This window comes from Tasmannia lanceolata, unplaced genomic scaffold (genome assembly GCF_043159265.1).
Source record: "Tasmannia lanceolata isolate RefF3 unplaced genomic scaffold, GAP_Taslan_0.1 ptg000006l, whole genome shotgun sequence".
In the NCBI taxonomy this organism is placed as follows: Eukaryota; Viridiplantae; Streptophyta; class Magnoliopsida; order Canellales; family Winteraceae; genus Tasmannia; species Tasmannia lanceolata.
Genome location: NW_027518683.1, coordinates 9,756,139 through 9,783,871, shown reverse-complemented (window position 1 = coordinate 9,783,871; position 27,733 = coordinate 9,756,139). Strand labels below are relative to the sequence as shown.

At 38.4% G+C, this 27,733-nt stretch overlaps 2 protein-coding genes across 8 annotated transcripts; both read left to right on the top strand.

Annotated features, from left to right (window-relative positions):
- The first annotated feature begins 1,524 nt into the window (after positions 1-1,524).
- LOC143879610 (uncharacterized) lies at positions 1,525-21,915 on the top strand. Of its 7 annotated transcripts, XR_013251329.1 has the most exons (8): positions 8,796-9,668; positions 10,191-10,425; positions 12,060-12,195; positions 15,653-15,744; positions 16,879-17,002; positions 17,614-17,721; positions 17,969-18,006; positions 18,366-18,670. XR_013251329.1 is itself a non-coding variant. In XM_077382081.1 (7 exons), exons 2-6 carry the CDS (start codon positions 10,295-10,297, stop codon positions 17,698-17,700), a joined length of 570 nt encoding a protein of 189 aa, XP_077238196.1. In that variant the 5' UTR covers positions 1,525-1,806; positions 10,191-10,294; the 3' UTR covers positions 17,701-17,721; positions 17,969-18,670. The 7 variants fall into 7 exon arrangements, 5 of the variants coding, with proteins under 5 accessions (XP_077238196.1, XP_077238195.1, XP_077238198.1 ...); XM_077382081.1 differs by lacking the exon at positions 8,796-9,668 and adding an exon at positions 1,525-1,806 and having other exon boundaries at positions 17,969-18,670; XM_077382080.1 differs by lacking the exons at positions 17,969-18,006; positions 18,366-18,670 and adding an exon at positions 21,801-21,915.
- Positions 21,798-27,733, top strand: LOC143879612 (sm-like protein LSM8). The gene is made up of 5 exons (XM_077382084.1): positions 21,798-21,915; positions 22,178-22,218; positions 22,292-22,366; positions 27,182-27,234; positions 27,338-27,733. The coding sequence occupies exons 1-5, from the start codon at positions 21,879-21,881 to the stop codon at positions 27,426-27,428; spliced, it is 297 nt and encodes a 98-aa protein (XP_077238199.1). The 5' UTR covers positions 21,798-21,878; the 3' UTR covers positions 27,429-27,733.

Below are 27,733 nucleotides of genomic sequence, written 5' to 3'. Positions count from 1 at the left end.
CTTCAAATGTCAACACATTCTTCCCTGTGAATCAAGAAATTTTCATGGATTTTGTCATTATTGCATCCAATTGCATGAATTGAAGTCTCATATACTAAGACTACATTGGAACGTGAGAGCAGGGCGCAAACTTGAGACTTTGGGATGTCACGGGCAGGGGCGGAGGCACATAGAGCATGAGGGGGGCCATGACCCCCCAATGACTTGCAAAATCTCTTTTATGGTTTCTGGCTGTATGTGCATTCTAAGCTAGTTTAGTGGCCATACCACCCACTCCCCACCCCCCCTTTTTCAAATTTTATACTACTTCTTATCTCAACACGTGCTTGACGGAGATATGCTCAGGAGTAGAAAGGGTGGGGTCTTCTTCACCTAGATGCGTATCATTCGGCCGCAGTTGGCTCGAGTTAAATTTCGACAGGTCAAACCTTAGAAATCCTGGGCTGGCAGGGATGGATGAAGAGAGAGAGACTAGATGGGCTTGTCTAGGGGTCCATTGGGGTCAAGGACTCTAGTGGGGTTGAGGTTAAAGTGGTCATAGCCAAAGAAAAACTATAGTGAGGTAAAGCTAGAGACAGACTCCAATGAGGCGGAGATAGAGGCGAACTCTAATGAGGTAGAGGATAGAGTGGTCTAGAGTTTTGTACCATCTTTCATTCTATTATGTATTTATTCTCTGTTTTTATTTTCATCTTTTCTCTTCTATATTTTATATGGGAATTGCTAGCATCCATCGCAAAAGGCATTTCGCGGCTGGTCTGTTGCATTTTAGACCACCCACCTCGTGAATGGAGACAAAAGCTGTTGTCTTCATTCACGAGGTGGGCCAGGTGGCTGGCATGATAGACTCGTTGCAAAATGCCTTATGCGATGGACCTTAGCAAATCCCATTTTATATATGGACGATGATATTTTCACTCTCTTGCATTGTGAGCACGCTCCTCTTATAACGTGAAAAGTGGGCTGCTTTAACACTTTTTGACGTCAAATCAAGTTATTAAGGGAGCCTACGTGTAATCCCCTTTTGCTTTAACACATCTTTAGAGGAACGATAGTTGCAAGGGCACCCTCGAGCCAAAAAATGATCCTTGATTGGACCCACGTCATCAAGTACTACTTTTCCAACAGATTTTAAAAGGTTACTGAAAATGATGTGGATCCGATCAAGGGCACTTTTTAGGCTCTCTATGCAGAGGTGCACTTGCATCTATCATCCCTCCTATTTTCGTCATTTCACAGGAAAAAAAAAAGCAAGAGTGAAAGTGGCGAATTCCTATGCCGTAAAAAAAATAAACTAGCAAACTGGGGATTGAAAGCTTTGGTGACTCGCCCTAGGGACAAACTTCCAAAAAAGTGCACGAATTACATACCCAACTTTTTTATTGATAGCTTATAAAACTGTGACCAGGTGATAGAGATAAACTAGAAAAGACAGGGACCGGCAAACAATCAGGGCCATCCAATTAATGCACTTTTTGTGGTGGGACCACAGAATACTGGCCAATCAGAAGGAGGAGACGACAATTTGGCGAGGTCCTGCGATCCTACGAGAGGAAGGTTGCTTCCGGGTTGGGAGGATTTGGTGCAGCGCGGAATATACTCCCCTTGTAGAGCTGCTACTAGGGTCAAAGTTTGGACTACAGAAGACGAAAGTCTCTCACTCTCTCACTCTCTCTCACATCACACGCCTTTTGTAGCGAATTTTCACGCCTCCTGCGTTGCAGTGGCTGGACATAAGGAGAAAAAGAGAGGGGAAATTCTTCTCCAAACACTGCCTCCACCTTTCCCGCATTCCGATCTTTCACCGTAAGTAGTTTCGCTTCTAATCCATGTTCCTTTTTTTTTTTTTCCGAACTATATATGTTCGACCCTACTGCTCTGTCTGTAGCTGTTAGGGTTTGTTCGATTGCTATTCTTTGTTTCTTTTTTCATGTATCATGCTTAGATCCGAGGTATTCTCGCTGGATTATTTTCATGTATCGTGCCAAGTTCTGAGGTATTCTCTCTTGAGTATTCTCTTTTTTTTTATGGTGTCTGTGAGCTGCTGGATGAGTTTCAGATGTTTAATGCTGTGAATTTTCGTCTCGTCTTGTTTTCCTCGTACTAGATGGTTGCTGTTCATCTTCCTTTTTTTTTAAAAATTACTTTTTCCTTGTGTGTTCGGTGGGGATTGACGGAATTTTTTCGGGTGATTTCGGAATTGCATGGATTAATTGATCTGTTTAGGTCTGAATTATTTTGGTGGGAAATCACAGTCCCATCAGATTCTTGGGCAGGAACGACTGTCTTGATAACCCGTGCTGTGGATGACTGTTAAAAAACCCAAATGGATATTATTGATTATAGATTTCTGTTACAGCCTCAACATGCCAAACATGGAAATTGAGCGAGTGTATTATAGAAAATAGGCTCCGCACCACCTCCTTTTCCTCGCTGATATGATCCTCTGTGTTGGAGCATATGCTTTTGACCTTTGGTAATCTGATTGTATTCACCCACTCATGCCTGAATCACATTTTGGGCAGTCTGTCTCACCATTTTACATTTAGGAGGGGATATTTTGCCACTGAGTTATTGAGCAACCTATTGGCTTGGAGTTCCCTCACTATTGGCCGAGCGCCCAACACGTTGAAAAATCATCTGGTGAACCTCAATATGATCCAAGTTTTCTTCAATCGCATCAGCATATCTCCGCAGATAATAAGCCCCAACGTTCATTCACCTAATAAAATTATGCTTGTCGCCTTCCACAATTAGATTGCCAAGGTCCCTAAAATCTGCCTTACAGATCCCTGTCAGTAAAGCTTGCTCTTTAGTCTCAGCATCCTTATCACCTATAGACAGTCTCAGAGAATGTCCACTTAGTATCCCCAGCCTCGTCTCGGAGAAGTCTCTCCCCTTCAGTTGGGCCCAGGTTCCCCATACCAGAATCGTCAAAGCTTAGCTTAATTTGCCCACTAGCAGGGGACCACTTGGGAGTATGGGTATTGATCCCAATCTTACTCGGGCAAACCACAATCTAGGATCGTCTCAGGGTAGATTCGGAGATTCCGCTAAATCATGGGAGAACTGCCGCCCAATGAATAATCATTGATAAGACTCATATTGCTGGTATATTGAATTGGAATTATGAACAAACCTTTTGAAGGCATACTTGTTCTTTTCTTTCCAACTTGCCTAGATCACAGAAAGAGGGGCCAAGCTTCACAAAGTCCGACAACCCTCACTGGCCTAGGAGCAATGCTCATCATTCAAAAGGATTAGTAATTTTAGTCAGGAAAGCCCAAACATTGTCAAGCAGATTTATACTATAAGTCAAAATCCTTTTAGCCACCCTTTAATGAGTGAAGATATGATCCACGGTCTCTCCAGCTTCTATGCATAGAGCGCAATATTCGACAATATTAGCCTTGTGACTACACAAGTGATCTATTGTCGAATTCTTATTGAGATACGTAGTCCAAACAAATAGACAAACTCTTCACAGAGCAAGAGTCCTACTCCTCCATATCATGTTTGCTGGTGAGGAAGACACCTTTAGCACACGATGTTAGTAGAAAGAATGGCAGGGAAAACCCCATCTCGAACCCAATTAAGTCCTCTTATCCTTGTGCCCCCACCCATCTTATAAAAATCGAGTCTAGTGTTTCCATAAACAACACCACCCTCTCTAAAGTTCCTATAAAATTCAACCTTCCAATCCGCCTTACCTTGTTCATTGTTGAAAGGATCCTTGACAGTGATCTCCCTCTCTCTCTCTCTCTCTCTCTCTCTCTCTCTCTCTCTCTCTCTCTATTGCCACAATAAAAATGTATAGGAACAAGTCTTTCAGGGGCAACCTCATTGGCGTCAACAACTTCGGCCTTGAACATCGAGCACTATGTCAAGCACCATATGGAACACCCATACCATACACACGATCCACGTTAACTACCTCAAAACACATGAGATCTTAGTGGTTGTACATGGTCACTACCTCCAATAGAAATATGAGAGAACAAGGAGAACAACAAACACTACAAGTGTTAGGGTTTTTCTCCCTCCAAAGAGTCTCTAACAAGCATAGGGAAGATAGAAACGATGATTATGGTACCATGTAAGTGCTATTGAAACAAAGAAAACAAAGAATAAGAAGTAAGGATAAGAAGATGAAGACATTTATGCTCAATATGAAATGAATGTCTCTTTCTCTATTGTTAGACTAGAGAATGTCAACACATGATTTTACAAAGTCCACATAGTATATGGGTTTCCTGTTTAGTAGGATAACCTTCTAAATATACAAAAAAAATTACTAAGGGATAAGTACAATCAAGTTATCATTAGATATAATCAATCAACATGTTTATGTGGAGGACTAACTATGTTGCCATCTTTAAAGAGATATGATGGGATTGACTATCATGTTTATAGGTTTCCATCTTTAGAGAGATACATTGGGGATCTATTGCCATCTTTAGAGAGATACTAAGGGATAAGTGCAATCAAGTTATCATTAGATATAATCAATCAACAACATGTTTATGTGGAGGACTAACTATGTTGCCATCTTTAAAGAGATATGATGGAACCCATAAAAAAAAGAAAAGAAGAGATATGATGGGATCGACTACCATGTTTATAGGTTTCCATCTTTAGAGAGATACATTGGGGATCTATTGCCATCTTTAGAGAGATACTATAAGGATTATTGATCAAATCTTCATCAACAGTATTGGCTCCTTCCCTTTCTGCTTCTATCTCAAATATAGAGTGAGTGGGAAAAACCCAACCCACAAAAATGGGCCCACTCAAATAAAGTAATGCCTTCGACATGACTTTTTTATATCATGCCTTCGACATGATATAACAAGATGAGATAGTGGAATCAAAGTTTAGATTTAAGAGAAACTTGTAGGCTTTGTGCTTGGATAGAGATGGAAATACTCAAATACCTGATAAGGCATGGGTTGGTTCATGGGATCCTCTAAATTTTTAATCATCGCATACATTGTTTTGACGGATTCGATAAGAGTCCTCTTACAAGTATCCTTATTATTGTCTTCATAAGTATCAGATAATGATGGCTTGAAGGATGCAAATTTGTTAGGTAGGCTAGAAGGGGTTCATGTGTAGGGGGTGATTATAGGTTGTGCGAATTGTGTGTATTTATTTATTTTTTCTTCTTCTTTTTTTTTTTTTTATGGTGGTGGGGAGTTGATATTATTCAAGGTCTTTCTATAAGTTTCATGTTGGGAGTTGTGAGGTTTTAATGGCTGCTGCAGCCTACAGGTCTTTGATTCTTTCCCCAGACCCTCCTTGGGGCTCCTCAATTGTAATTTACTGCTTTGCTTGTTGTCATAGTAGAGGCTCGGTAGGTTCTCATTAGTTGCATCTTGTGTTTGTAGTGTGGAGAGTCGACATTCACATGCTTTGACATTGTTTGCTTAGAGCTAATTTACGGACTTCTTTCCTTTTTGGAGTTGGTGTGATGTGAGCTACACTGATTTCTACTTACAAATCGTTTGGAGGCATGGTCTAGCAGCCCATTTTGTATCAGATAGGTTTTATTGTGGCTTTGTTTGGTGCTTACATTGGGGCCCGTTTGAGCAGGTCTAAACAATAGGATTTTCAATGCGTAAAAGCAAAAGCTTTTAATGACTGGGAAAGAAGATATGGAATTGGGCCTTGTTTACTCCTGCTTTTGTTTTCCTCATTCCTTAATGGGAGTGTTCGGTGGGCCTTGTTTTAGCTCTTGTGTGTTGTCTTTGTTTATTTATACTATTGTTTTGTTTCGCTTTCTTCCTTTCCAAGACCTTCTTGGTTGTTGTTTTCTTTTGCCCTTTGGCCTTTTAATGCTATTGCCATCATTCAAAAAAGAAGAAGATATGGAATTGGATTATTTGGTGGGGCAGTCACTAGAAAGGAATAATCGGTGTGGGGTGGGTGGGGGGGAGGGTGTGTTAGGAGGAGGGAGTATATGAGGGAGTTGGGTAGAGAATTATTTGGAGCAGAGGAAGCTATAGGATAATTGTGGAAAAATGGAAGTGTACTTTGATTGTATTTCTCAAAGAAAGGAAAAAGAAAAGAATTTCATGGGTCTTTACTCGGTAGTACGAGATTCTCTGCCATTTGGCTATCACTAGGCATCACGTTAGAAGGTTAGATTGGGTTTCCCTGGGCTGGGGTGAAGGATTTTGGTGGGGTTGAGACTTGAGCTCTTCTTTAGATAGCCACGGCTCTCTCATTCTAGTACTTGTCAAGGCTCATCGAGGTTGAGGGTGATTCTATTAACATCATACCATGGGAAGGAAAAGGGATAGATTTCCATGAGCTCTAGCTAATATTTAGTGTGAAGAGGTTATGGATATTTGTGAGGAGCATCAAGTGCTTCATGTTAGTTGTGAGGCTAATGTGTAGATGGATGGTATCATTGAAGAGGGGTGGTGTCTACGCCTGTCATTCGTATTATATTTAAAAAGGCTCTCCAATTTCAGGTTGATTTCCAGTTTCCTTTGTGGTGGTGTAACGTATATTGGTCATTAAATTTGCATTTTTCAATGACATTTGTTCTTTTAGGGGCCGTTTGGATACGCGGATTTTAGAATCCAGGTTTTTAGTTTGAAAACAGTGTAAATGAGGGTTCATGATCAAGATGCTGTACGCTGTCCTGAAAGCGTTTCTTGGATTTTAAGTGAGAAATTCAGGTTTTAAAAATCTCTCCGGCATCCTGAGATTTCTAAAACCTGGAAATATGGGAGGATCTGCTACTCTCTTGCTGTCGGAAAGAAGGGCGAGAAGTCAAAAACGACAGCTGGTCTGCTTCTTCTCTTGTCTCTTAGCTACAATTTTGAAGAAACCCCGGATTCTAAAATCCGCGTATCCAAAGGGCCCCTTAATGAAGTTTCGTATTGATTAGAAAGAAAGAAATGGGAGAATTTTTTCAACTAGATTTTTCTCATTCATCATAGTTCACTTTATTTCTTTTCTTTCAGTCTACACTTCTCTCTGTAGCCTATACAACTACAGCCCAATAAAAACTACTCAAAAACAACCATAATGTCCTGTCCACGAATAAGAGAAAGAATACCAATCTGATTGGACGACTTTCAGGTTGAACTGTAATATGAGAATTTTCATTTTGTTACTCTATTATCAGTGACATCTAGCGATGCGTGCTGCCTTTTTAGGAAATTTATCACATGCAAAAGGGACTGAAGCCAGATATTTTGGTTGCTTGCACACAGGCAATCTACTTATATCTACAATGTGTCATAAACTAGTGATTCCGTTGGTATGGAGAAGTTCAGATAATCATAGTTCCTGAAAATGTATGAGCAAGTTTTGTTTGTGCAGAATGCCTTTGCCATTTTCCAAGATTTGGACTGTTGCCCCTTAAGTTTAGTCTCATTTTATAATCTCCATAATTGAAAGGAAACATGTTAACCATCTGTGACGGGTTCCAAGTGGCAGAGGAATGAGAAATATATGTTGAATGGATGAATTTTATTCTCTTTGCATTGATTGGAGACTATCTCTGTTTATTTTTCTTATATTAAGGTGAATGTTTTCTTATACGCCCAACTTGATCAAGGCTTTGTTGTGCCAATTTTCAATACTTGTTCACAGAATTTTGGCTGGTCAAACAGGAATTCTGGATAGCCATGGTTCTCGACAATTTACAGTCTACTTTATCATCTCCACATAGGAGATCCCAAAATCCATTTTCCTCTCCTTCACCATCATTCAGGAAGGCACAACATGCGCATGAGGAGTTGGGTACTTGGTCGACTGTCTTCCAACGCCACTGTTTTCTCCTAACAATGCTAGCCATCTTGGCTTTCCTATGCACCATTTATCTGTATTTTGCAGTCACTTTAGGGGCAACTGATTCATGTGCCGGCCTAGCAGGAACTGAAAAGACGTTGTGTAGTTTGGCACAGGCAAAGTCCACTTTATCCCACAGCCGAAAATTGAAAATCTTCTAACAGTGAAGGGTTTGTATTGTCAGTTTTTTCGGGATATTCACACTGTTTGGATGTCCTTATTTTTAAATTGTTCATACCCCAATTGTTCCTGGACATACATATTCAGCTTTTATATATGTTTCCTTAAAAAGGTTGGATGCACATTTAGCGGTGATTTTGATTATGAAATAGCCTCTGCAATTGATGAAACTTCTCTCTGTGGTTTTTGTATTGTGGTTTGGCTGTGAATGCTAGTCTGGTCAATTACTTTAGTCCCACCCTGTTTATTTATTCTCTTGATCAAGAGTGATGAAAAACCAGGGCTTTGTTTTTACACCTTTCTAACTAGCTTTACTGCTATAACAACAAGTTAAGAGATTTTGCCCTGTGTGCGGCCGTATAGTCATCCCAAGGAAATAAATTTTGGCTCACAACCTATTTGGACCGCTCACAATAAATGAACGGTTTAGAACATCTTATGTAGTTGGCCGGACGGTACTTTTATGAAAAATACTGGACTATACGGCCACACCATATAAATCTCAAACCATAAAACCTATAATTTCATGTAGATCCAAACTAGCCACCTCATCTTCACTATGGTGCGGCCATTTTGGAGTGCCTTCTTTGTTTGTTTTTACTGAAAGACAGTTGTTGGAGCTTACTTTTGCCTTGTGTACTTTATCAGATACGTTGAAGTAGATGACAACCACAAGTCCAGCAAAATGCCGTTTTGAACTTTTTGGATGTCCAACAAGCATCTTTTTCCAGGAAAAGTTTTTTCCAAGAAAAAAAAATCCCTGGATCCAAATTTGGCTATGGACCGACCCCCTACTGCCTCGTTTATGTGATCTGATTGGCTGGCCCGATCGGCAGCCATAAGGCCAACGAAATGGCATTGAGATCACTTGATCAGCTGATTCTGGGCCCTTGATCATAAAATGGGTCGCTTCAAGATGTACCACAAGATCACCAGTCTTGAACATACATGATAGAACCCAAAAATTTCCTTTTACAACTCATCATAAAAAGATGCTCAGCAGTTCTGTCTCATCAAGAAAGGGTAAACGGAGGAGAGAGGTGCCATTATCAAAACAAGAGACTGAGGATATCTGTTATTCCGATTCGACAAATTCATGAAAATTATCAGGGTATGAGTGGGACAGGACATTCTAAAGTAGATTAACGGTTCCAATCACAACAGCTACGGACCATGTATGATCGGGGCCTGACATTTCTCCACTTTATGGCTGACTGCTGAGGTGATAGAGTCGCCTTTTTTTTTTCTTTTGAACTTTTGACAGCCCCACCAGTGTATTCATAATCATGACAAATCTTTTATCCTAGAGGGCTGTCCCAAGTAACAAAAGGGGCAAATATATATAATTTCCCCTCATTGCAAACGATCAGGTGTTACAGGGCACACGTGTCGTATGCCGACTTTTCGAGTCATATCGTCGTATTTCGGCTATAAGATCGTCTGAGGAAAACCCGATACACCGGGCCGTTACAAGAAAGTTTGAGGAGGGGTTTAAATAGCAGCTCCAGCCCACTCGACTCCTTGGGACAGAGAGCTCTCTCTCGCTGCTTCAAATCTCGCTTTCCTAGAAAAATTTATATGCGCGCTTGGGAAGAGAATGTTCAGTGAGGAGATCGAAATCGGCTCACAGGTTACAAACCCGCGCGCTAATCCCAAGAAACGTGAGCGCACAAAGAGCGGAGGTAAAAAAACAAAACACAAATTCCTAAATTCCTTATTGATCATTTGGAGTTGAATTTTGTAACATGATTGCATGACCTGGTCATCTGATCAGTATTGGTTCATGTTTGTGTCGTTGGACATCCATGGTAGGCATATGATCATCTGATTGTAGTCTTTGTAGAACTAAAGCATTCTGTACGGTAGTGATGTGCAACACATGAAGATTAGGTTTAGGGCAGTGATAAATCAACCCCCATATAGTTCAGTGCTTAGAGAGAGAGAGAAAGAAAGAGAGAGGAGAGAGAGATATGGGGGTCGATTTATCACTGTCCTTAGGTTTATCCCTAGTTCACAATTTACCAGAAACGACCTCTCCTGCAAGATTGTTTCTCCTAGGAAAATTTCACCCAAAAGGCATTCGCCTTAAAGTGAAGTATCGGTGGTCGAATTAAGCTAATGCTAGTGAAGGACTGAAAATCCTTTTGTCATTGCGTCTTTCTTCTCCTGCTTTAAGCTAATAAACTACTCTTTGTATTGTGTAGTCAAGACTGTGAAGCCCTTTGCAGTGGAAGGAGTCAGTCAGCGTGTTGCTAAGTATTGGCATAATAGGTACACTCTCTTCACCAGATATGATGAAGGTATTAAAATGGATGAAGAAGGGTGGTTTTCAGTTACTCCAGAAGATATTGCCTCTAGGCATGCTGAGCGGAGTGGGGGTGGAACAGTTATCGACTGCTTTTCTGGAGTTGGTGGCAATGCCATTCAATTCGCAAAAATGTACGTTCCCATAAAATGTTTGAGCATTTGGTTGTTATTATTGTTGTTGGAACTTGGAAACGTTCTGGAGCTTTACACGTTCGATTATATGTTGTAAGATTGAGTTGATTGTAATTTACTTATGGGATTTTTTCTGACAACATATGATCATCTCTTGTTTGCTCTTTTCTTTTTATTTTAAATGTGTGAGCTCATGCATGAATTTTCTAGTTAACGGCTTATTTTATGTGTTTGATTTTTGGTGGTGAGTTACGTTGGAGCTTCTTTAGAGTTTGATTAGGATGTTTAAAATGCAAACAAATGGATTTAGTCCTCGTGAAAGATGTCTGTTATGCGAGGAAAAAATCACAAGTGGAACTAGTCTAGATTTCCTTATGAAAAGTTAAGTTCTTTCCTTAATTAAAATAGTTTTTTTTTTTTTTTTTTTGCAACATGAACTTGTAGGTCTTTGAAGTTTGTGGGTTGGATTTCAAATGACTATCCCACAGTACATGTTTTTTTTTATAAATAAATTGGATACTTAAGGGCCAAATGACTCAGATATTGAAAGCTTAAAAACAAAGTGCAATTTTAGTTGTTTTGCTATCGTGCTAAATTTGCTAGCAAAAACACAACAGATTTTAGGTAAAGACCAAAAAACTCTGATATTGAAAGCTTTAAAATCTCCAGTTGTAAACCATTTCAAGAAAAAATCTCCAGTTACGACGGCTCTTTTTTATGTGAATATGATAACAAATAGGAGTTTTAAAGTGGGATTTTCTGGGTTGAAAACACCACAGAATCTGTTATGTTTCAAACCAGAAATCTTTACTTAAAAATCTCCTTGTTTCCTTCAATGTCAAAAGAGATAAAGAGGAGAGGAGGTAGAATAGAAAGAGAAAAAGAGAGATTAACTTCTCTCCCTCTCTTGCCATTTCAAAAAAAAAAAAAAAACTTCTCTCTTAATATGTATTATATACTCACAAGACTAGGGCTACATGTGAGAAGACATGACAAGAATGCCCCTAATCGGATACTCTAATTACACCGCTCCTTCAACTTAGTGGGAATCTAGTAATCAGAGATCATATGCATGAGTCACATAGGTCGTAGTAGCTTCCAATATTTGCTTACTTATAGTTAGATGTTCATGTTGCTGAATCTTTATTTTTCAGTGCCTTTGGTCTGATCATCTAAATTGGGCATTTTGTTACTGTTTGCCTCTTTTTAAAAAATAAAATAAAATTAGTGACTGATGCTATTAAAAAACCACCCTAATACTAAGATTTGTTCTATGGTAATAAATTTTTTATATTTACTTAACTTCATTTTAGAAAGTTAATACATTTATAAACTTTAAAGCTTTGCTGAGTTGAAATCTTCATACCCATGACAGATTTCAACACTCGTACCTGTTCTCATGCAATATAGTTTGTAATGTATGCATTACTGATACTTTGGTTAGAGTTTACTGCCATTCACTATATGATTTGTTTTCAATATTTATTACTGGGTGATGCATCTTTAGTATTTCCGTTTACATACTTCAAAGCTTTGATCTATTGTTAGATCCAACGATTTTTGTTTTGATTTGTATTTGTGAAGGAAGACTTGCTGCACTTGCTTTAACAAATACTGTATCTTTGTTCCATTAGGTGTTTTCATGTTGTTGCCATTGATATTGATCCTAAAAAAATTGGATTCGCCTCTAATAATGCAAAGATATATGGAGTGGAAGATTACATTGACTTCATAATTGGGGATTTTTTTCAACTTGCTCCATTTTTGAAGGTATGAGAGTTGTAATTTTCTTATTTTGCTCTATAAGTGTTCCACAATGAAGCTTGGGATAAGGTCATATTTGTATTCTCTTTGGTATTCCCATGCAATCCAATGATTACTTTTGGTCCTTCCACTTTTTATTTTTATCCATTTGGTCAGTTGGCTATTTTGAACATCAATTGTCACATCACAATTCAATGTTCTTTCATTTCTTTCTTGAGTACCATTGTTCCCCTAGTGTAATTTTCTACTTGAGAAACCTATATGACCTGATAACAACATAATTTTATTCTACTTATCAAAGCTAAAAAAGTCTATTTTATTTACTCATCAAAAGGGCATGCTATTGAAGTTGGATCTGGAGAAGGCATATGATAAAATTTAATGGCACATCGTGATGTGGACCTTGGAAAATGGGCTTCAATGCCGACTGGAGGAATTGGGTCTTCTGGTGTATCTCCTTGGCTAATTTCTTCATTCTCTTCAATGGTAGACAATTTGGTCACTTCTCTTCCTCCAAGGGCCTTCGATAGGGTGATTATCACCCCCTCCTTCACTCTAGCAATCGTGAATATTGGTTGCATTCTCTCTAAGGCTTCGGAGTATGCTATCTTCAATGGTCTTGGAATTTGTCTAGGAGGAATTTCAGTATCCGTTTACAATATGTTGATGACACTATCATTATGGCCAAAGCCTTGAAGATCCATGCATTGAATTTCAATATCCTAACTGCGTTAATCGAGGAAACTGGGCTTAAGATTAACAGAAACAAATCCTTCATTCGAAGTATTAAATTGGATGATGCTGAAGCTTTTCATATTGCCTCGTCTTTAGTTTCCGTCCCTAATAAGTCCTCGATTTCCATCTCAAAGATGGTAACATTTGCAAAAATGTACTAGAACAACCCCCCCCCCCCCCCCCACACACACACCACACCCCACCACCACCAAAACCACTGCCGCCACCCCACAGAGCGAATCAATAATGTGATATTATGAGGTCTTTGAACCAAAAGATTTGAAAATCTTTGAAGATCGTGATACCTTTATGAGAGGAATTATCTTCAATATTAAGACGTCCATTGCTGAATGCCCATGTTCTGGATAAAATTTTTGGTGTGTAGAGGTATTGATATCATTTGTAATCGAAAGATTTTAGCTTTGGGGCAGCCTAGGCTGATGAGTCCACAGTGAGATGGATCCCTCAACCTCCTAATGTACTGAAGTCAACTTTTGACCAAAGCTCTTGGGGACTCTGGGTCTGGACTGGACCCATAGCGTGGTTAAGAATTCAGAAGGGGAGATGATCAAAGCTTTCTTTGATCCAATTGGCTTGAGATACTCAAATAATGCAGATTTGGCCCTCTTTAGTCTCAAAATTTACAAGAAGCATCTTGTGTATTCGTTATCATAGAGGGACACCTGATGGATGTTGTTGCTTGGCCCTCCAAATTGAGCCCAGGTCCGTGGTGCATTTCAAACATATTGGAGATTTTGACGTTTCCCAGATTGTCTCGCAATAATCATGTTCCCCAAAGTGCGAATACTATCGCTGTCTGTTCTACATGGAAATGGGAACTGCCTATGCTTGTGATGGGGCTGGAGGTTCCACTTGGCTTGCCTCTTTGACCACTTTTTTATGTCGTGGGATTTTCTTTCTACGCTGTGTTCCTCTTACGGTACACCTCTTCCCCACCTTTTGTATATTTATTCTCTAATAAATTCCATTTACTGCTCAAGAAAAAAGTATGTTTTCTCTAATAAACTTATATAACATGCTAATTTTTATTTTGTACTTTATTCTTATTGCTCTAGTTTTCTCTTAGTACTTCTTTTTCTTTACTCAAAAAATAAATTAAAAAAAATAAATTGAAGACTGTAATCGATTCTCCAATTGACTCCAACTTGCTTCCCGATTAATGTTGGATAGTGTTTTGAGTTTTAAAACTGTGGTTCTCTCTTAACCTCCATGTCAAAGGACCCTGCTGAACTTCCCAATTCCGTATCAAGCTCGTCTTTGTGTCATGGACTTCATCTCTTGACATGGAGTTCATCTTAGCATGTTCTGCCATAGAAAGATCTGTACATATAGGGCATGTTCGGCAACACTTCTCATTCTCACCTAAAGAATCGGGTGGAAACAGAGTGATGAGAAACTTTAGAAATGGTTATTTATCGCTTCAAGGAATCCTATTTTTTAGTCGAAAAAGTAGCAGAAATTTTGGAAACGGACCTTAGCGGGTCATGCAGCCGAACAAGATTTTTGAGATTTGTTTGGCTTTCGTCATTCTCCACCCGTAAAAAAGGGGAAAATCCCATAAAAGAATAGTTGCCGAACACGGCCATAGTAGCCCAGTCAAAAGGCCCAAAATATGAAGGAAAGATGGAGGAAGTACCAAGAAACTCTAAATCCAATGATTGTGACCTAGGCTAGAGTCAGAGCAAAAGTTGATACAGACAGACAAGGAACCACACAGCACACGCTAATTTTCACCTAAAATTCACTATGTGAAACTCTGTGACCACTAGGATAGCACACACGCTTTCATTTCTCTGAAATTCATTCAGGGTGAGATCATGTTTGTTCCTTTGTGATAGCCTCAGAAACTTTGGCTGATTTGAAAAAGCCCCATGATAATTTTGTTGATATCTGCACAGGCTTGATTTTTGAGGGAGCAGATGTTCAATAATCCTTTCAACAACATCTTGACTTAAGAAACGAAAGATTGGCTGCTTTTTAAACAACCTAAACCAAGTGGAGAATTAGTTGCAGCTAAAGCAGTAGGGAGTGATTAGTGAGGACTTGAACTTTCTTCGTGTGGCACGGCTTCTTAAGGCTAGTGCTCCTTTATTACCGAAAACTCTTGACCCGAACTTAGCTGTCGAGGTCTCACTCCCTAGATTGTCTTTCTCCCTATTTGGCTATATAATTTTCTTGTTGTTATATCTTTATTCTAGTTATAGTTTTTCTTGGAATTGCCATTTTTGTACTCAGCAAACTCTTGTGCCATCATTTTTTATTTTTATTTTTGAGCCAACGTAGGTTCTCTAAAGTTAATGACATGTGAAGCAGTCATGATTTTTCTCTATATCTATTAATGAGTTACATACACGTTGGAAATGATATTACGTATTATATAGATTTAATTCTTGTAGACTGTCATTGCTGTAAAAGCGAGTAAGTTTCTCTTGCTGTTAAACCTGATTGGCTTTATCTTTTTGTAATTAGGGAACTTCATGAAAGCCAGTTTTATGCTATAATTAAGAAATTTGCAGTGATTATTTGATGCCATAGGCTTTGTGATTATTTGATGCCATAGGTTTCCCATGGGTTTACTTTTTATGTCCTTTGTCCTGCTGTTTGGAAGTGCATGATTTAAGCTGATGCTCGTCGAATGTAATGGTCACCACTGAAAATGGCCTATTTTCTTTCTTTTTCTTATTCAGATTGTTCTTCATTTTATCAGGCAGATGTGGTGTTTCTTGCACCCCCATGGGGAGGGCCAACTTATAACACATTTGAGAATTTTACCCTTGATTTGCTGAAGCCAAAAGATGGGTATGCATTCTTTAGTTTCTGTGGGCATCTTGCAATACGTATCCATTAGTAACTTAAAAAGTTAAAATTCTTGTATCAATTCTTTTCCATTCAACATTTTTACACCCTTTCTTTTCACTTTTAAACTGGCATTGTTTCTTTAGGGAAATGATAAAACACAACCATATGTTGATATTTTCGTTAACTTGTCTTTTATTATTTAAAGTGCTGTCAAAAGGTTATTACATTTCCCAAAAAGCTCTCACGAGCCAATTAAAGAAGAAAAGACAGCTGGGTTCATGCAAATATCAAAATATGGTTGTTCTGATAACATTTCCATTTCTTTATAGTAGTTTACCCCATGAATATGGATCAGTGGCAGATGATTTTTTCATTTTATGTTGCCTACTAATGCTAATTATACACTCGAACTCCAGTCATTCTATTCTGCTCCTAACTTCAAATTTGGTACTTTTTTTGTGTCTAGCACTCTAGCTCTTATATATTGCATGTAACTTTGTACCTGTTCTGTACATCTGTGAATTTGATCGTTGTTTAGTATTGCTCAGTGGTTTGTTTTATCTCTGAAAGCAGAAATAGGCTTTTAATTGACAATGAATTCTGTTGGCCTTTAGTTACCCGGAATAAGCTAGATAAAGGGTGATCTGCTGACTGTTTTGCTTAGCTTGGATCGAATTAAATAAAAAATTTGTGAGTAGTGGATTACTGTGCTCTTAGCTCTAATGATTTACAGTTTCAGCGACTTTAACTTCTTCATTGTTTTCATTGAAATAAGAAAGGTGCTTCTCTAGGGCCTCTTTGGATACTTACTAAAATAGGGCCTTATTTATATAAATAAGGTTATTCGAAGTAAATGTTATTTGCAAATGGGACATTAAGGCCTCTTTGGAAATCATTAACTGTATAATCTGGGGATTGATCTAAAACTATTAGAACTATTATTTGCATATAAGCAAATCTGCATATAATATTATACGAAAATAATTTGTAGTGGTATCCAAAGAGGCCACTAGTCTTCCATTATGATGGTTCCATTATTTAATCACTCACTGTTTGTAGAATTACTTACAAATTTGTCCTAGATTGAAAGTTTATAATCCCTTTATAAGAGCACTCACTGTAGTTTATGTGCAGATATTCAATCTTTCAAGTTGCTCAAAGAATAACACCTAATATCATTATGTTCTTACCTCGTAATGTGGACTTGCGTCAAGTGGAAGAGCTTTCTTGGTTATCTTCCCCTCCCTTGAATATTGAGGTATTGTTCTTTATGGCCGAATATGCTAATCTGTGTTAAAAATGTTCTTCCACGTACTAGTCTTTGATGTAGCTGGTGGATAAAATGGGATGGTAGCATTTGCCATCCACGACTTTTTTCCTTTTTCCTTTTTTTTTTCAGTTTAGTAAATTCGTTTTGTTTGGGATGCTTAAAAATCAAAGCAGTAAAAGTGTAAGTATTTTTTTTCACTTGCTTTCATTTGGGAAGTTTTTGTGAGAAAAATCTTATTCTCACAGCTTAAGATAAATGGCATACTTGGTGGAGTGTCTGCTAAATTGCTTTACTGCCTCCTTTCGAACTAGCTACTTCAGAAATTATGTGTTTACCTCAGCATTGATAGTTTTTTTTGTTAATATAATTCTCTCGTAATATTTCTTCTTTTTCTCTTTACTTTCTTTCTATTTATATTTTCTGTGTGCTTCTGGTGGGGAATATACCCATGATACATGTGCTCAACTATAGAGAGAACAAACATATGCATACATGATCACCCACTTGATTAAATTTTTATTTCTATTATTTTTCTTTAATTAAATTTTTAATTAAAGATGTCTTGCCTCCTATGCTGAATAACTGGTTTGAACATACAGATTGAAGAGAACTATATAGGAAGTTATTTGAAAGGGATCACTGCTTACTTTGGCAATACTGCGTCGAGGTTACCCACATTATCTTAGTTGTGGTCTGCTGCAACTCTCGTAAGTATTTCTCCGTAATACTCCACAGAATATCTTCATTCTGTTTGAGTTATGCCCCAATGCTCTTTCCTTTCAAAATTTTGTCTGTTGTTGCCATAGACATTTACTGTTATGATCTTGGTCATGCACTGTAAGGGACTTCTGAATATGCTATGATGATACCTCGTACCGTTTTATACAAACATAGTTCTTTTTTTGTTGTGCAATGGACAATATGAACTTTTGCTTCTTTGCTTTGTTGCTGCAGTTCAGTTTGCTTCCATCTACACAGACTCTACAGTTTAGGTAGAGTTCTTCTGTTCCACCAGCTTGCCATGAGATGAAATTGAGATGTGAAGGTTTGGATTAGGAGAAAGAATGAAAAATGCAAAAATTAACTTATGCTGCAGATGATGAAAATATCTTATTGATCATAATTAATCTCTGGCGAATTACCTTTTCTTTTATAAATTGCAAAGATAATTACTGTAATTCCTTTTTTGTAAAGCATAGAAGAACTCCATTACCTCAAGCATGCCATGTCATTGCATTGAGAAGGCCTTCTGATTTTCAGATTTGGTATTATTTTGTTAAAAATTAAGGAAGGGCACTTTCTCGTAGTCCAACTCCTGTTTGTGAACTTGAATCTTTTTTGGGATGTGAAGGTACATAGATTAAGGAAGGCCCAGCTCAATTCGAGGTCCACTGTCACTGTGACACAAATGCGTACAAAGTTCTTCACTCCTTCCCTCCGGCCTTATAGTGGCTAAAGAAACGCATGGAAGTGGGGGATTTCATTACCATGTAGGGTTATACAACAAATATGCAGAGTAAATACACTGCGACGTATAAAATCAGGTAAACCTTCAAAGAGTTTGAAGGGGCACATATAGGTGTTAAGTTTCAAAAAGCATGGGGACCCATTCAGTGTATTGGAAGGGGAATGATATATTCACATTTTTTTTCTGTCTTTTTCCTTTTTCTTTCTTTCTTTTTTTTTTTTTTTTTTTGCATTCCTTTCATAAAATGTCTTTTAATGTTATTCTCTTGACAGTCAACATCTTATATATGCCCGTGCTGGCTTGGAGATTTTCGACTTCCATCCCCTTTGATTTTGTTTCTTTTTGTATCTTTTCTCATTTCTTCTCTACGTGTGCTTGCTCTGGACCTCCTCCATCATTTGTTAATAAAATCTCCCCATTCAATAAAAAAATAAATCTGATACATTGAGTTTCTCTGTTTGCAATTCAATACAGAAAGGTCTTTCATCTGCCCTTGTTTCATCCTCACCAAGATTTTGTATGGGTTGTGTGCGGAGTCCAGTATTTTTCAAAGAGTAAAGTAAGGCCCACTTTATAGGATGATCCAAACTGTTCATTTGTTGTGCTACAAGGTAAATAGGCTGTACCCCATAAGTCATCTACATAGGATATCCTATGAAGTGGACTCACTATCCTGAACAACCTTTTTATAGAGTTTTGGGCGATTGGAAAGGCTTGGGAGGGAATGGCAACTTCGTTGTGATTTCCCCGAATTGCTTTTTCTGTACTTTGCGCGGGACTTGAAAGGGTAAATAATAGGCTTTCTTAGGGGCTGTTCGTTTCAGATTGTGACAACAGATGCCGAGGGCCCCAACCGATTATTGGCCCAAAATTTTTTGTCACAATTTGAAACGAACAGGGGCTTAACATCTGGCACTGGACAGTGAACACCGATCGAAGGTGCAAAGAAATATTCTTTACTCAAAATCGATTATCAGCGTTAAAACAAAAATGTATTAGCACCACAATCACCGAAATCCGGTGTTTATGGACTGATAATTGCCAATCATGTGTGTGTGGACGGAGGCAAAGCGTAGTTTATGTGAGATCAAGACAGTAGCAGTAGCCATGGAACTAGGTGTGCCAATAACAGCAAACACCAATGGCTGATGAAGGTGGGGGGACCTAGCCTGACAATTCCAGGAGGTGAGTTTTCTTTCTTACTAGCTTAGAGATATAAACCCTGATGCACCAGAAATGTGAGTGAGGCATTGACAGAGTTAGATGAAGTGCCATCTTGCTAAGGTTTAGGGGTGGGGGTAATGAACGCCGATAATTAAAGGGGTGGGGGTAATGAACGACGATAATTAATGCTCTCTAATAATTTAGCAATGATGCATTATATATATTGAAGACATACGCCTTGAAAAAGTCAAATCAACGGTCACATCTCGTCGCTTTTTATTTCCAAAAGCGGAGGTCTCTTCTCTTCTTTTTTAATTCGATAATAGTGATACCATCACGTCTCTCTGCTCACCATCTTTGGCGTATCTACCTATTACCCTTCATGAACTCTTAACCCTATTCCATTTCCTCGTTTTCATTTTCAGTAGGATTCAATGGACCTCTGCAAGCTCCTTGAGTGGAATATATGTAAATACATTGGAAACAAGACTCACTTTTGAAGAACGATTCTATGCCGAAGAAGTTTTTGCACCTGAAGAATCTTGCTGAAAACCATGGCTTGCTTCTAGGCAAATTTTATTGATGAGAATGTAATGGATTTACATTTGTTTCCTACAACTGACCTTGATTTTCGCTGTAATTTTTTAGATTAAGGTTTTTTTTTATTGTTTTTCCCCATTTCCCTCCGCTCTTCTGGTTTTTATTCTCCTCTATCTTTCTCTGCAAGCCAGTTTGGACGATGCTTTTTCTTTTTCATTTTTAATTTTAATTTTTGACAAAATTTTCCTTTGTTTTTTCCTATTTCTTGATTTCTGTGGTTGGAAACCGAGCTGGTCGGGTTAGGGTTGAAAGAGTGCCGGTCGGGTTGGGTTCGGGTCGGCAGTCCTTGGGTTGAGTCTCGGGTCAGGTTGGGTTAGGGTTGAACCTAAGCATCTTCGGGTTGGGTAAGGTTGAGCCAACCCGACCCGAGTTGCACCTCTACGTCAATTCACTTTGCATGGGTGTGAATTATCCTACATGGGGTGCGAATTTACCATGGCCCTATTATTAATTGGCCTCTTTGTTTGGATTTTTAGAACCGATTGTGTAATTAGAGGACCCTTGAATCTCTTTTTATCAAAGCCTTCAAAGTGTGCTTATTAAAGCCTTAAAAGCTTTCTTCGATAATTATCAATTCGAAACCTTCAATCTCCCCACTTCTTTCTCTACCTTTTCCCTACTCCCCTTCCTAGTTGCCGCAAGCTCTTTGCTCGCTTCCTCTTTTACGCCATCTTCCTCTTGGCCGCAAGGTTGTCGTTCTGTTTCACTCTGCTCGAGTCAGGTAAGGTCGTTTCTCTCTTTTCCTTTTATAACGAACGAATCAGGAGTTTTTCCAATACCCTACTAATTTAGGGTATTGGTGTTTTCTTATCATGGCGCTCGTTTTTGCAGGGAAAATGAGGAGAAAAACTTTATTTGATCGGTTATGAATGTTTGTTTTTAGGGTTTAGGGTTTCTCAGGAATTTGGTATTAAAGTTTCCGTATCATAGGCTTTAGGTTTTGACACGGCGGTTTTATTTGAACGTATAATATCTTATCATTTTTTTCCATTTGGATTTCTTTTCCTTTCTATATATTTTATTTCAATTGCAAAGCTAAGAGTTTTTGAGGAAGTGCGCAGAGAGAACCATCCTGAGAAACAATGAAAAGTTTTTGAGGAAAAACTTTCCGCACATCCAAACATGCCTTTAGTTTCTTTATCAAATTTTCACCCTCTCTCTCTCTCTCTCTCCATTTGAATTCCATGCTATTCATATTTGATTGTGGAAACCTACTATTAAGTGGGTTAAATGGACAAGTACGGGTTATCCCTGATTTTCTATATGGCACAAGTTCTATTTATATTTTGGATTTAATGCTGTAAACTTATGTCCGTTGGAAATTATCCTGTTAATTGGGCATTATATTTTATGATAGCTATCTATTCCTTGTTCCAACTTCCAATAGCTAATGGTTTTATTCTATTGGCAATCTTGAATACATCTGCTGATTCATTCTGAGGAATATATCCTCATATTAATAATTTTCTATATTCTTGTTAAATAGGATTGTGCGTAAAAATTTCCGGAAACATATGTAACCTGGCTCTTATGGTTGTCGTGATTCTTTTGCAGTGATCTTTGCTAAGGTGTGACAGCCATTCTATCAAGGGACTTACATAGTTGTTGATCTTCGGACTTGGGAATTACGAAATGTCGGGTGGCCCTGCACTCGAGTCTCTTGTTGACCGTATGCAAATTCTCATCAATACTCTCCGATTGTTTGTTACTTTTTTTTTTTTGATATATTTGTCAGCAGTGGGGATACTGGTTAGGAATGGCAATAAAGTTACTTTTTGTTTTAATTTGATGGTGGTCACCATGATTTTTTCGTGAAGAATCTTTTAAAAATTAGTATTTTTCCGTGATATGGTTCTTGGAGATTGGAAATATCTCAGTATTTGACAACTACTTATCACATGTGGCAGTGACTTTCCCTTGCTTCTGTGCAGAAACAATATCAGTTATCACAAATGATGGGCGCAATATAGTGGTAAGTCTCTTATTTCACACTTATGCTTTGTCATTTTTATTGCAGTATTAAAGGCCATCACTTTTTGTCTCAGGGAATTTTAAAAGGTTTCGACCAGGCCACAAATCTCATCCTGGATGAATCCCATGAACGCGTTTACTCCACAAAGGTTTGTCCATCTGTTATGAATAGTGATCCGTATTCTTCATGAATGAGCTTATTCTACATACATTTGGTCTATCTTCTTTGATAGAGCTTGTTATTCAGCATGTGCATGCACCATAGTTTTAAAACCCCCTTGCATCACCCGAGTCAACTCCCTTCTACCTTGTCCATGTTCCGCGTTTTGCCCTACGGAGTCAATAAAAACTCCTTTGAATCTTCTGAATTATGACCACGTCAACTGAGTACTCAGCCGCGTCAACTGAGTACTCGACCACGTCGTGCTGAGTCAACTAGGATTTTCTTTGGCCACGTTTTGACTCGCATCCACGCTTTTAAACACCGGCATGCACTATATGATATAGTTCTATGTTCTTAAATTATAACTTCGCCCCTTTCTTTATCATACCTTAATAAGAATACTGCCATCGGATTTTCAATGATATCAATACACAGACAGATAAGCCTGTCTCCTTGAATTGAAATGGATTCTGTTATGTGGGCCATAGCTGAGCATCTGAACTGGTTCATTTCCATCACCGGCACTATTTGTCGCTGGTATGATTTCCTCGATTGTAAAGGTTCTAACAAGTATCTACCATTTAAAAAAGGATCTAACAAGTAACAACAAAATCTGCCCGAGTTTGTGTCTTTCCCTGCCGAACAAGATCTAACTTAATCTTGAAAAGCTATCCTGGTCCAGAAACTTGATTTTTAAGAAATCACAAAGGGCGAGATCATCAAAGCTTTCTCCAGTCCTATTGGTGTTGCGGATTCTAACAAAGCAGAGCTTTAATTGCTTATGGGCGGTTTGAATTTCCTTTTGACTTCTCGAGGGAAAAATAGTTATGTCAAGGTGTCTCGACTGTTGTCATTTCTTTGGCTTGTAGTGACTCTGTTGGTCTGTGGAAGTTTGCCAACATGATCACATGCATTCGAGATATCAAGTTGAAGAAAATTATTAAGTTTGTTTATATTCGTCAATTGACGAATGAGATTTCTGACGAGCTGACTAGAGCCGGAGCGAACTGTGAGGATCTTGTGATTGTTGACTTTTTCCTTTATTATTATTATTTTTGCTGGGGGCCGTCTCGGCCCTTGCTATATCTTTATTGATACCCTGGGTTCCCTTTTCATATGTTCACCATTTTAAAAAAAAAATGCCCTTGACTGCACCAAAGCTTTACAAGCAGAAACTGTTTTGAAGTTATGCTGCCTGCGTAGCATATTGGCTGTAGTTTTGCAGTAGTTTTTTTATGGCAGAGAGAGCATGGGTGTAGAAATGGAAGGGTGTAACATAATTGATCTTCCTTTTCTCCCAATTTACCCTTTTACTTGTTCACTCCCTATCTCATAAGGGCAACCTTGTTATTGCACATAACTCGGACAATTATATAACTTAAGCTTTTGGGGTGGGCACCCTTGATTATTGGCACGTGTACAACTTTCTCTTTTTTATTTGAGGTTTTTCTATAGGATATCTAGTGTTACAGTTTCTAGGGCTGAATACTAGATTGACATGGCATCAGAGCCATATTATGAAAAGTTTGGATGAGATCAGCAAATTTGTGTTCTTCTGAGAAGCAGAGTTCTATTTTCTGTATTTTCAAATTCTCCGGTCCGGTGTCTTCGACTTGCATCGAATCATTTAGGAAAGATCATCGCTTATTGAAGTTTCATTTTCTTAAGTTTGAAGATTTTTCAGGATTTTTTTCGCAGTTGTTTGTGAGATTTACCGTCGGGAATTTCCCTGAAATTCAATAGGCCAGGTTTGTTATCGGCAGTTGATTTTCATCAATATTTGGAGTTTGGATTTGATACCCCTCTTTTTTTTTTGAGCGATTTGAAACCATCTCTTCTTGCTTTTTTTTATGTACTATCCATCTTCGGTGGATGATTAGTGATCAAATTGCAAAAGGGAAGTGATAAATCTGCCCCTTTTGATTACTTGGGACCCCTAGCAGCAGTGTATCAATGACTGCAGAGGGGCTGATGTACTTCACGTCAGAAGTATTCAATGGGGCTGATTGCATCATACACTGCTGCTGGTAATCAAAAGGGGCGGATATATCGCTTCCCTTACAAAATCTTTCCCAATTGTGAAGTCAAAGTTCACACTTTAGTAGTGCCCAAAGTGCATTTTTTAGGGTTTAGGGCTAGTCTAATACTCAACATTGACTATGCAAAAAGGAGATATTTTCTTTGTGAAACTTAATGTGAAGGGCCTCTGGAAATTTATTGGTTGGACACATTAACAACTTGAAATTACATATGTTAGGGAGTACTAGTGGGAAAATGCTAAGATTGTATCTTGGCTGCTGAGTTCTATGTATATCCTGATAGGGACTCCTATAAAGGCATTTAAGAATACAAAGGAGATGTGGGATTATCTTTAAAAAGTGTGTCAATAGTCCGACTTGTCTTTTTTTTTCGTTTTTTTTCTTCCGAAATGTAGTCAGACTTGTCTCATGAATTTTAGAGAGTGATATTTTTAGATATGACGTGGAAAAAATATTCAGGAGTATTATGCTGGGTTGATAAATATGACTGGATAGGAGGTACCTAAGATATTCAGGATATGTACAATGGAGCACTAACTAGTGTTAGAACTACGAATGGCACGTCTAGCGAGTTTCCAATGAGTTTCCAATTACAATAGGACTGCACCATGGATCAGCTCTAAGCCCTTATCTTTTAACGCCAGTTATGGATGAACTTGACGAGGTGTCGTGGTGTATGTTATTTGCAGATGACATAGTATTAATGGACGAAACCAAAGCAGGAGTTAATGCTAAGTTAGAGTTATGGAGAACTACTTGAGAATCCAAAGGTTTTAGACTGAGCAGGACTAAGACAGAGTATATGTAGTGCAACTTTAGTAATTTCAGGAGGTGGGGCGAGGATGTAGTATATATGACTAGACAGGGGTACCTAAGAGGGATATCTTTCGCTATCTTGGTTCAATCCTACATAAGGAAGGAGAGATTGAAGAGGATGTTCAACACAGAATAAGAGCAGGTTGGTTGAAGTAGAAGCATGCTTCAGGAGTTCTGTGTGACCTTAAAATACCTACTAAGTTGAAGGGAAAGTTTTATAAGACAGCTGTGAGGCCAACCATGCTGTACGGCTCAGAATGTTGGCCACTAAGAAGCAGCATGTGCATAATATGAGTGTAGCGGAGATGCGAATGCTTAGACTGATGTGCTGCCACATAAGGTTAGATAGAATTAAAAATGAAGACATTCGTAAAAAGGTGGGGGTGGCACCAATTGAGGAGAAGTTGAGAGAGCACCGCTTAAGATGGTTTGGGCATATCCAACTTAAGCCTTTGAATGCTCCAGTGAGAAGAAGTGACTCGTGCTAAGTTGATGGAGTAAAAAGAGATAGGTGCAGACCGAAAAAAACTTGGGTAGATTCTTTCACCTTCTTCATGTAAATTTTCTAAAGGATTCATAAGCCGACCCCAACTAGTTCGGGACAAAGGCTTAGTTGAGTTGAGTTGAGTATTATGTTGGGTTGATAAATGGTTAGAATCTGAGTTGATGTTCATTGGGGATATAATTGAAGCTTGCTGCATAATAGCGATGAAGGTAATAGATGACAAGCGAAAGGTGATGCAGCTGCGATTGAGTTATGACATTTTGAAGGAAAATATTCTTTATCATGGAACTTTAGCAATTATGGATTCGCTATTCAGAGAACTTCTCATGGGAGAGACCAGAATGCAAACAGAATTATTGGACGACTCCTCGGGTGTCTGGTTTCTGCTCCACTCTACTACTTGTAAAGTTCTCATGGATCCCCCTCCCCCCCCCCCCCCCACACACACACCACCACCACCAAGCGTCTTCCCCAAGACACACCCACGCACCAAATAGGAAGATAACTCGGAAGTGGATATTTTGAGGAATTTAGATTTATTTCATCTTTTGTTACTGCCCAGGCCTACGTTTCTGGGACTGCCTTTTCTGGCATTTTGTTGTATTTTCAGAATTTTGACGTCTCAGTTTCAATCATTTTTATTGTGTATTGCCAATATGAAATTAAGTGCAGGAAATTACCAGTAGTAAATACAGAATTTTGACGTCTCAGTTCAATCATTTTTGCTGTGTATTGCCAGCATGAAATAATTGCAGGATATCACCAGTGGTAAATAGTAATACAATGTCTAAACTCTAAAGCTGTTTTCTACGTGTGTTTTTCTTCTCTATATGTGGGTAGTAACCTATGTAGATGGACATTTGAGTTTATGATACCCCCTCTCTAATGTGTATTGGTGCATATCACAGGTTATGTTGCTTAAAGATTCTTGGACGTGTTTGTATTCACCTGCAGGTGTAAAATAGATTAGATGCATACCTAATTTTTTTTAGGGAACCTTGATACCCATGGCTGAAAGATTTTTCTGAGAGGACAAATGGGAACCTTGAATATACCCATAGCTGAAAGATTTTTCTGAGAGGATGAATGTTTTAAGCAACGGTGTTTGCTGGTGGATGAAACATCACATGCATATTTGTAGTGCTTAAGTTAGTCCTTTTACCTCTATTGGCTGTGACATGCAATACCTGTATTGCTGACACTAAACAAATAATAGCGGATACTATTTTTGAATCGGATGGTCAGCACATAAATTATGAAATTTTGACTTTTTGATCCTTTCAGGTTTGATGATGTCATTATGAGTCTTCAGATGTCGTCCACTCCATTCCTTATTACTTATATTAATCAGATGTAATTGATTTGTTCTGTTCTGAGTTACACTGTCCATTATTCATTTTATTGACTGCTTTTCTGATGTTTTTGAGGGGTTCATTTGCAGGAAGGTGTTCAGCAAATTGTATTAGGCTTGTCTATTCTAAGGGGTGATAACATGTATGTCATCTTCATGGTCTTAGATATTTATATTTTCATCCTCATGCTTCCTGTTTTTTTTATCAAGAGCCCTTCATTTTACCTTATTTTCTTCTTTTTGCAGAAGCGTTGTTGGAGAATTAGATGAAGAGCTTGATGCTAATCTGGACTTGTCAAAATTAAGAGCGCATCCTCTCAAGCCTGTAGTGCACTGATAAGAGTTTTCTAGCTTTTATGTGATGTTACAAGACAATGATCAGTTCTAGTTCAGATTTTTTACTTACAAGGCGGAAAAAGAGCTAAAACATTTGCAGTGTAACTACACATGTATCGGATTTCAGAAGTGCTTATGCTGTAGGAGTTAGCAGTATTAAGGGTTCCTAATCTGTATCTCAAGCTTTCTTCTCTTTGGTGTTACAGTTAGATCAGAGACAGGTCATCGGCTTAGCAGCACAGGATACAACTCTTGTGTTTTGTTTTGTTTAATTTCATCTGATTTGCGGATGGCATGGTTTGATAA

What these genes read in the sequence shown, in the direction of transcription:
- LOC143879612 (XM_077382084.1), top strand. Translation starts at nt 21,879, where the DNA reads ATGTCGGGTGGCCCTGCACTCGAGTCTCTTGTTGACC. An exon ending in AACGCGTTTACTCCACAAAG is followed by an intron (nt 22,367 to 27,181) that starts GTTTGTCCATCT and finishes GTTCATTTGCAG; the next exon opens with GAAGGTGTTCAGCAAATTGT. An exon ending in ATTCTAAGGGGTGATAACAT is followed by an intron (nt 27,235 to 27,337) that starts GTATGTCATCTT and finishes TTCTTTTTGCAG; the next exon opens with AAGCGTTGTTGGAGAATTAG.
- LOC143879610 (XM_077382080.1), top strand. Translation starts at nt 9,584, where the DNA reads ATGTTCAGTGAGGAGATCGAAATCGGCTCACAGGTTACAAACCCGCGC. An exon ending in TTGCTGAAGCCAAAAGATGG is followed by an intron (nt 15,745 to 16,878) that starts GTATGCATTCTT and finishes GTTTATGTGCAG; the next exon opens with ATATTCAATCTTTCAAGTTG. An exon ending in CCCCTCCCTTGAATATTGAG is followed by an intron (nt 17,003 to 17,613) that starts GTATTGTTCTTT and finishes TTGAACATACAG; the next exon opens with ATTGAAGAGAACTATATAGG.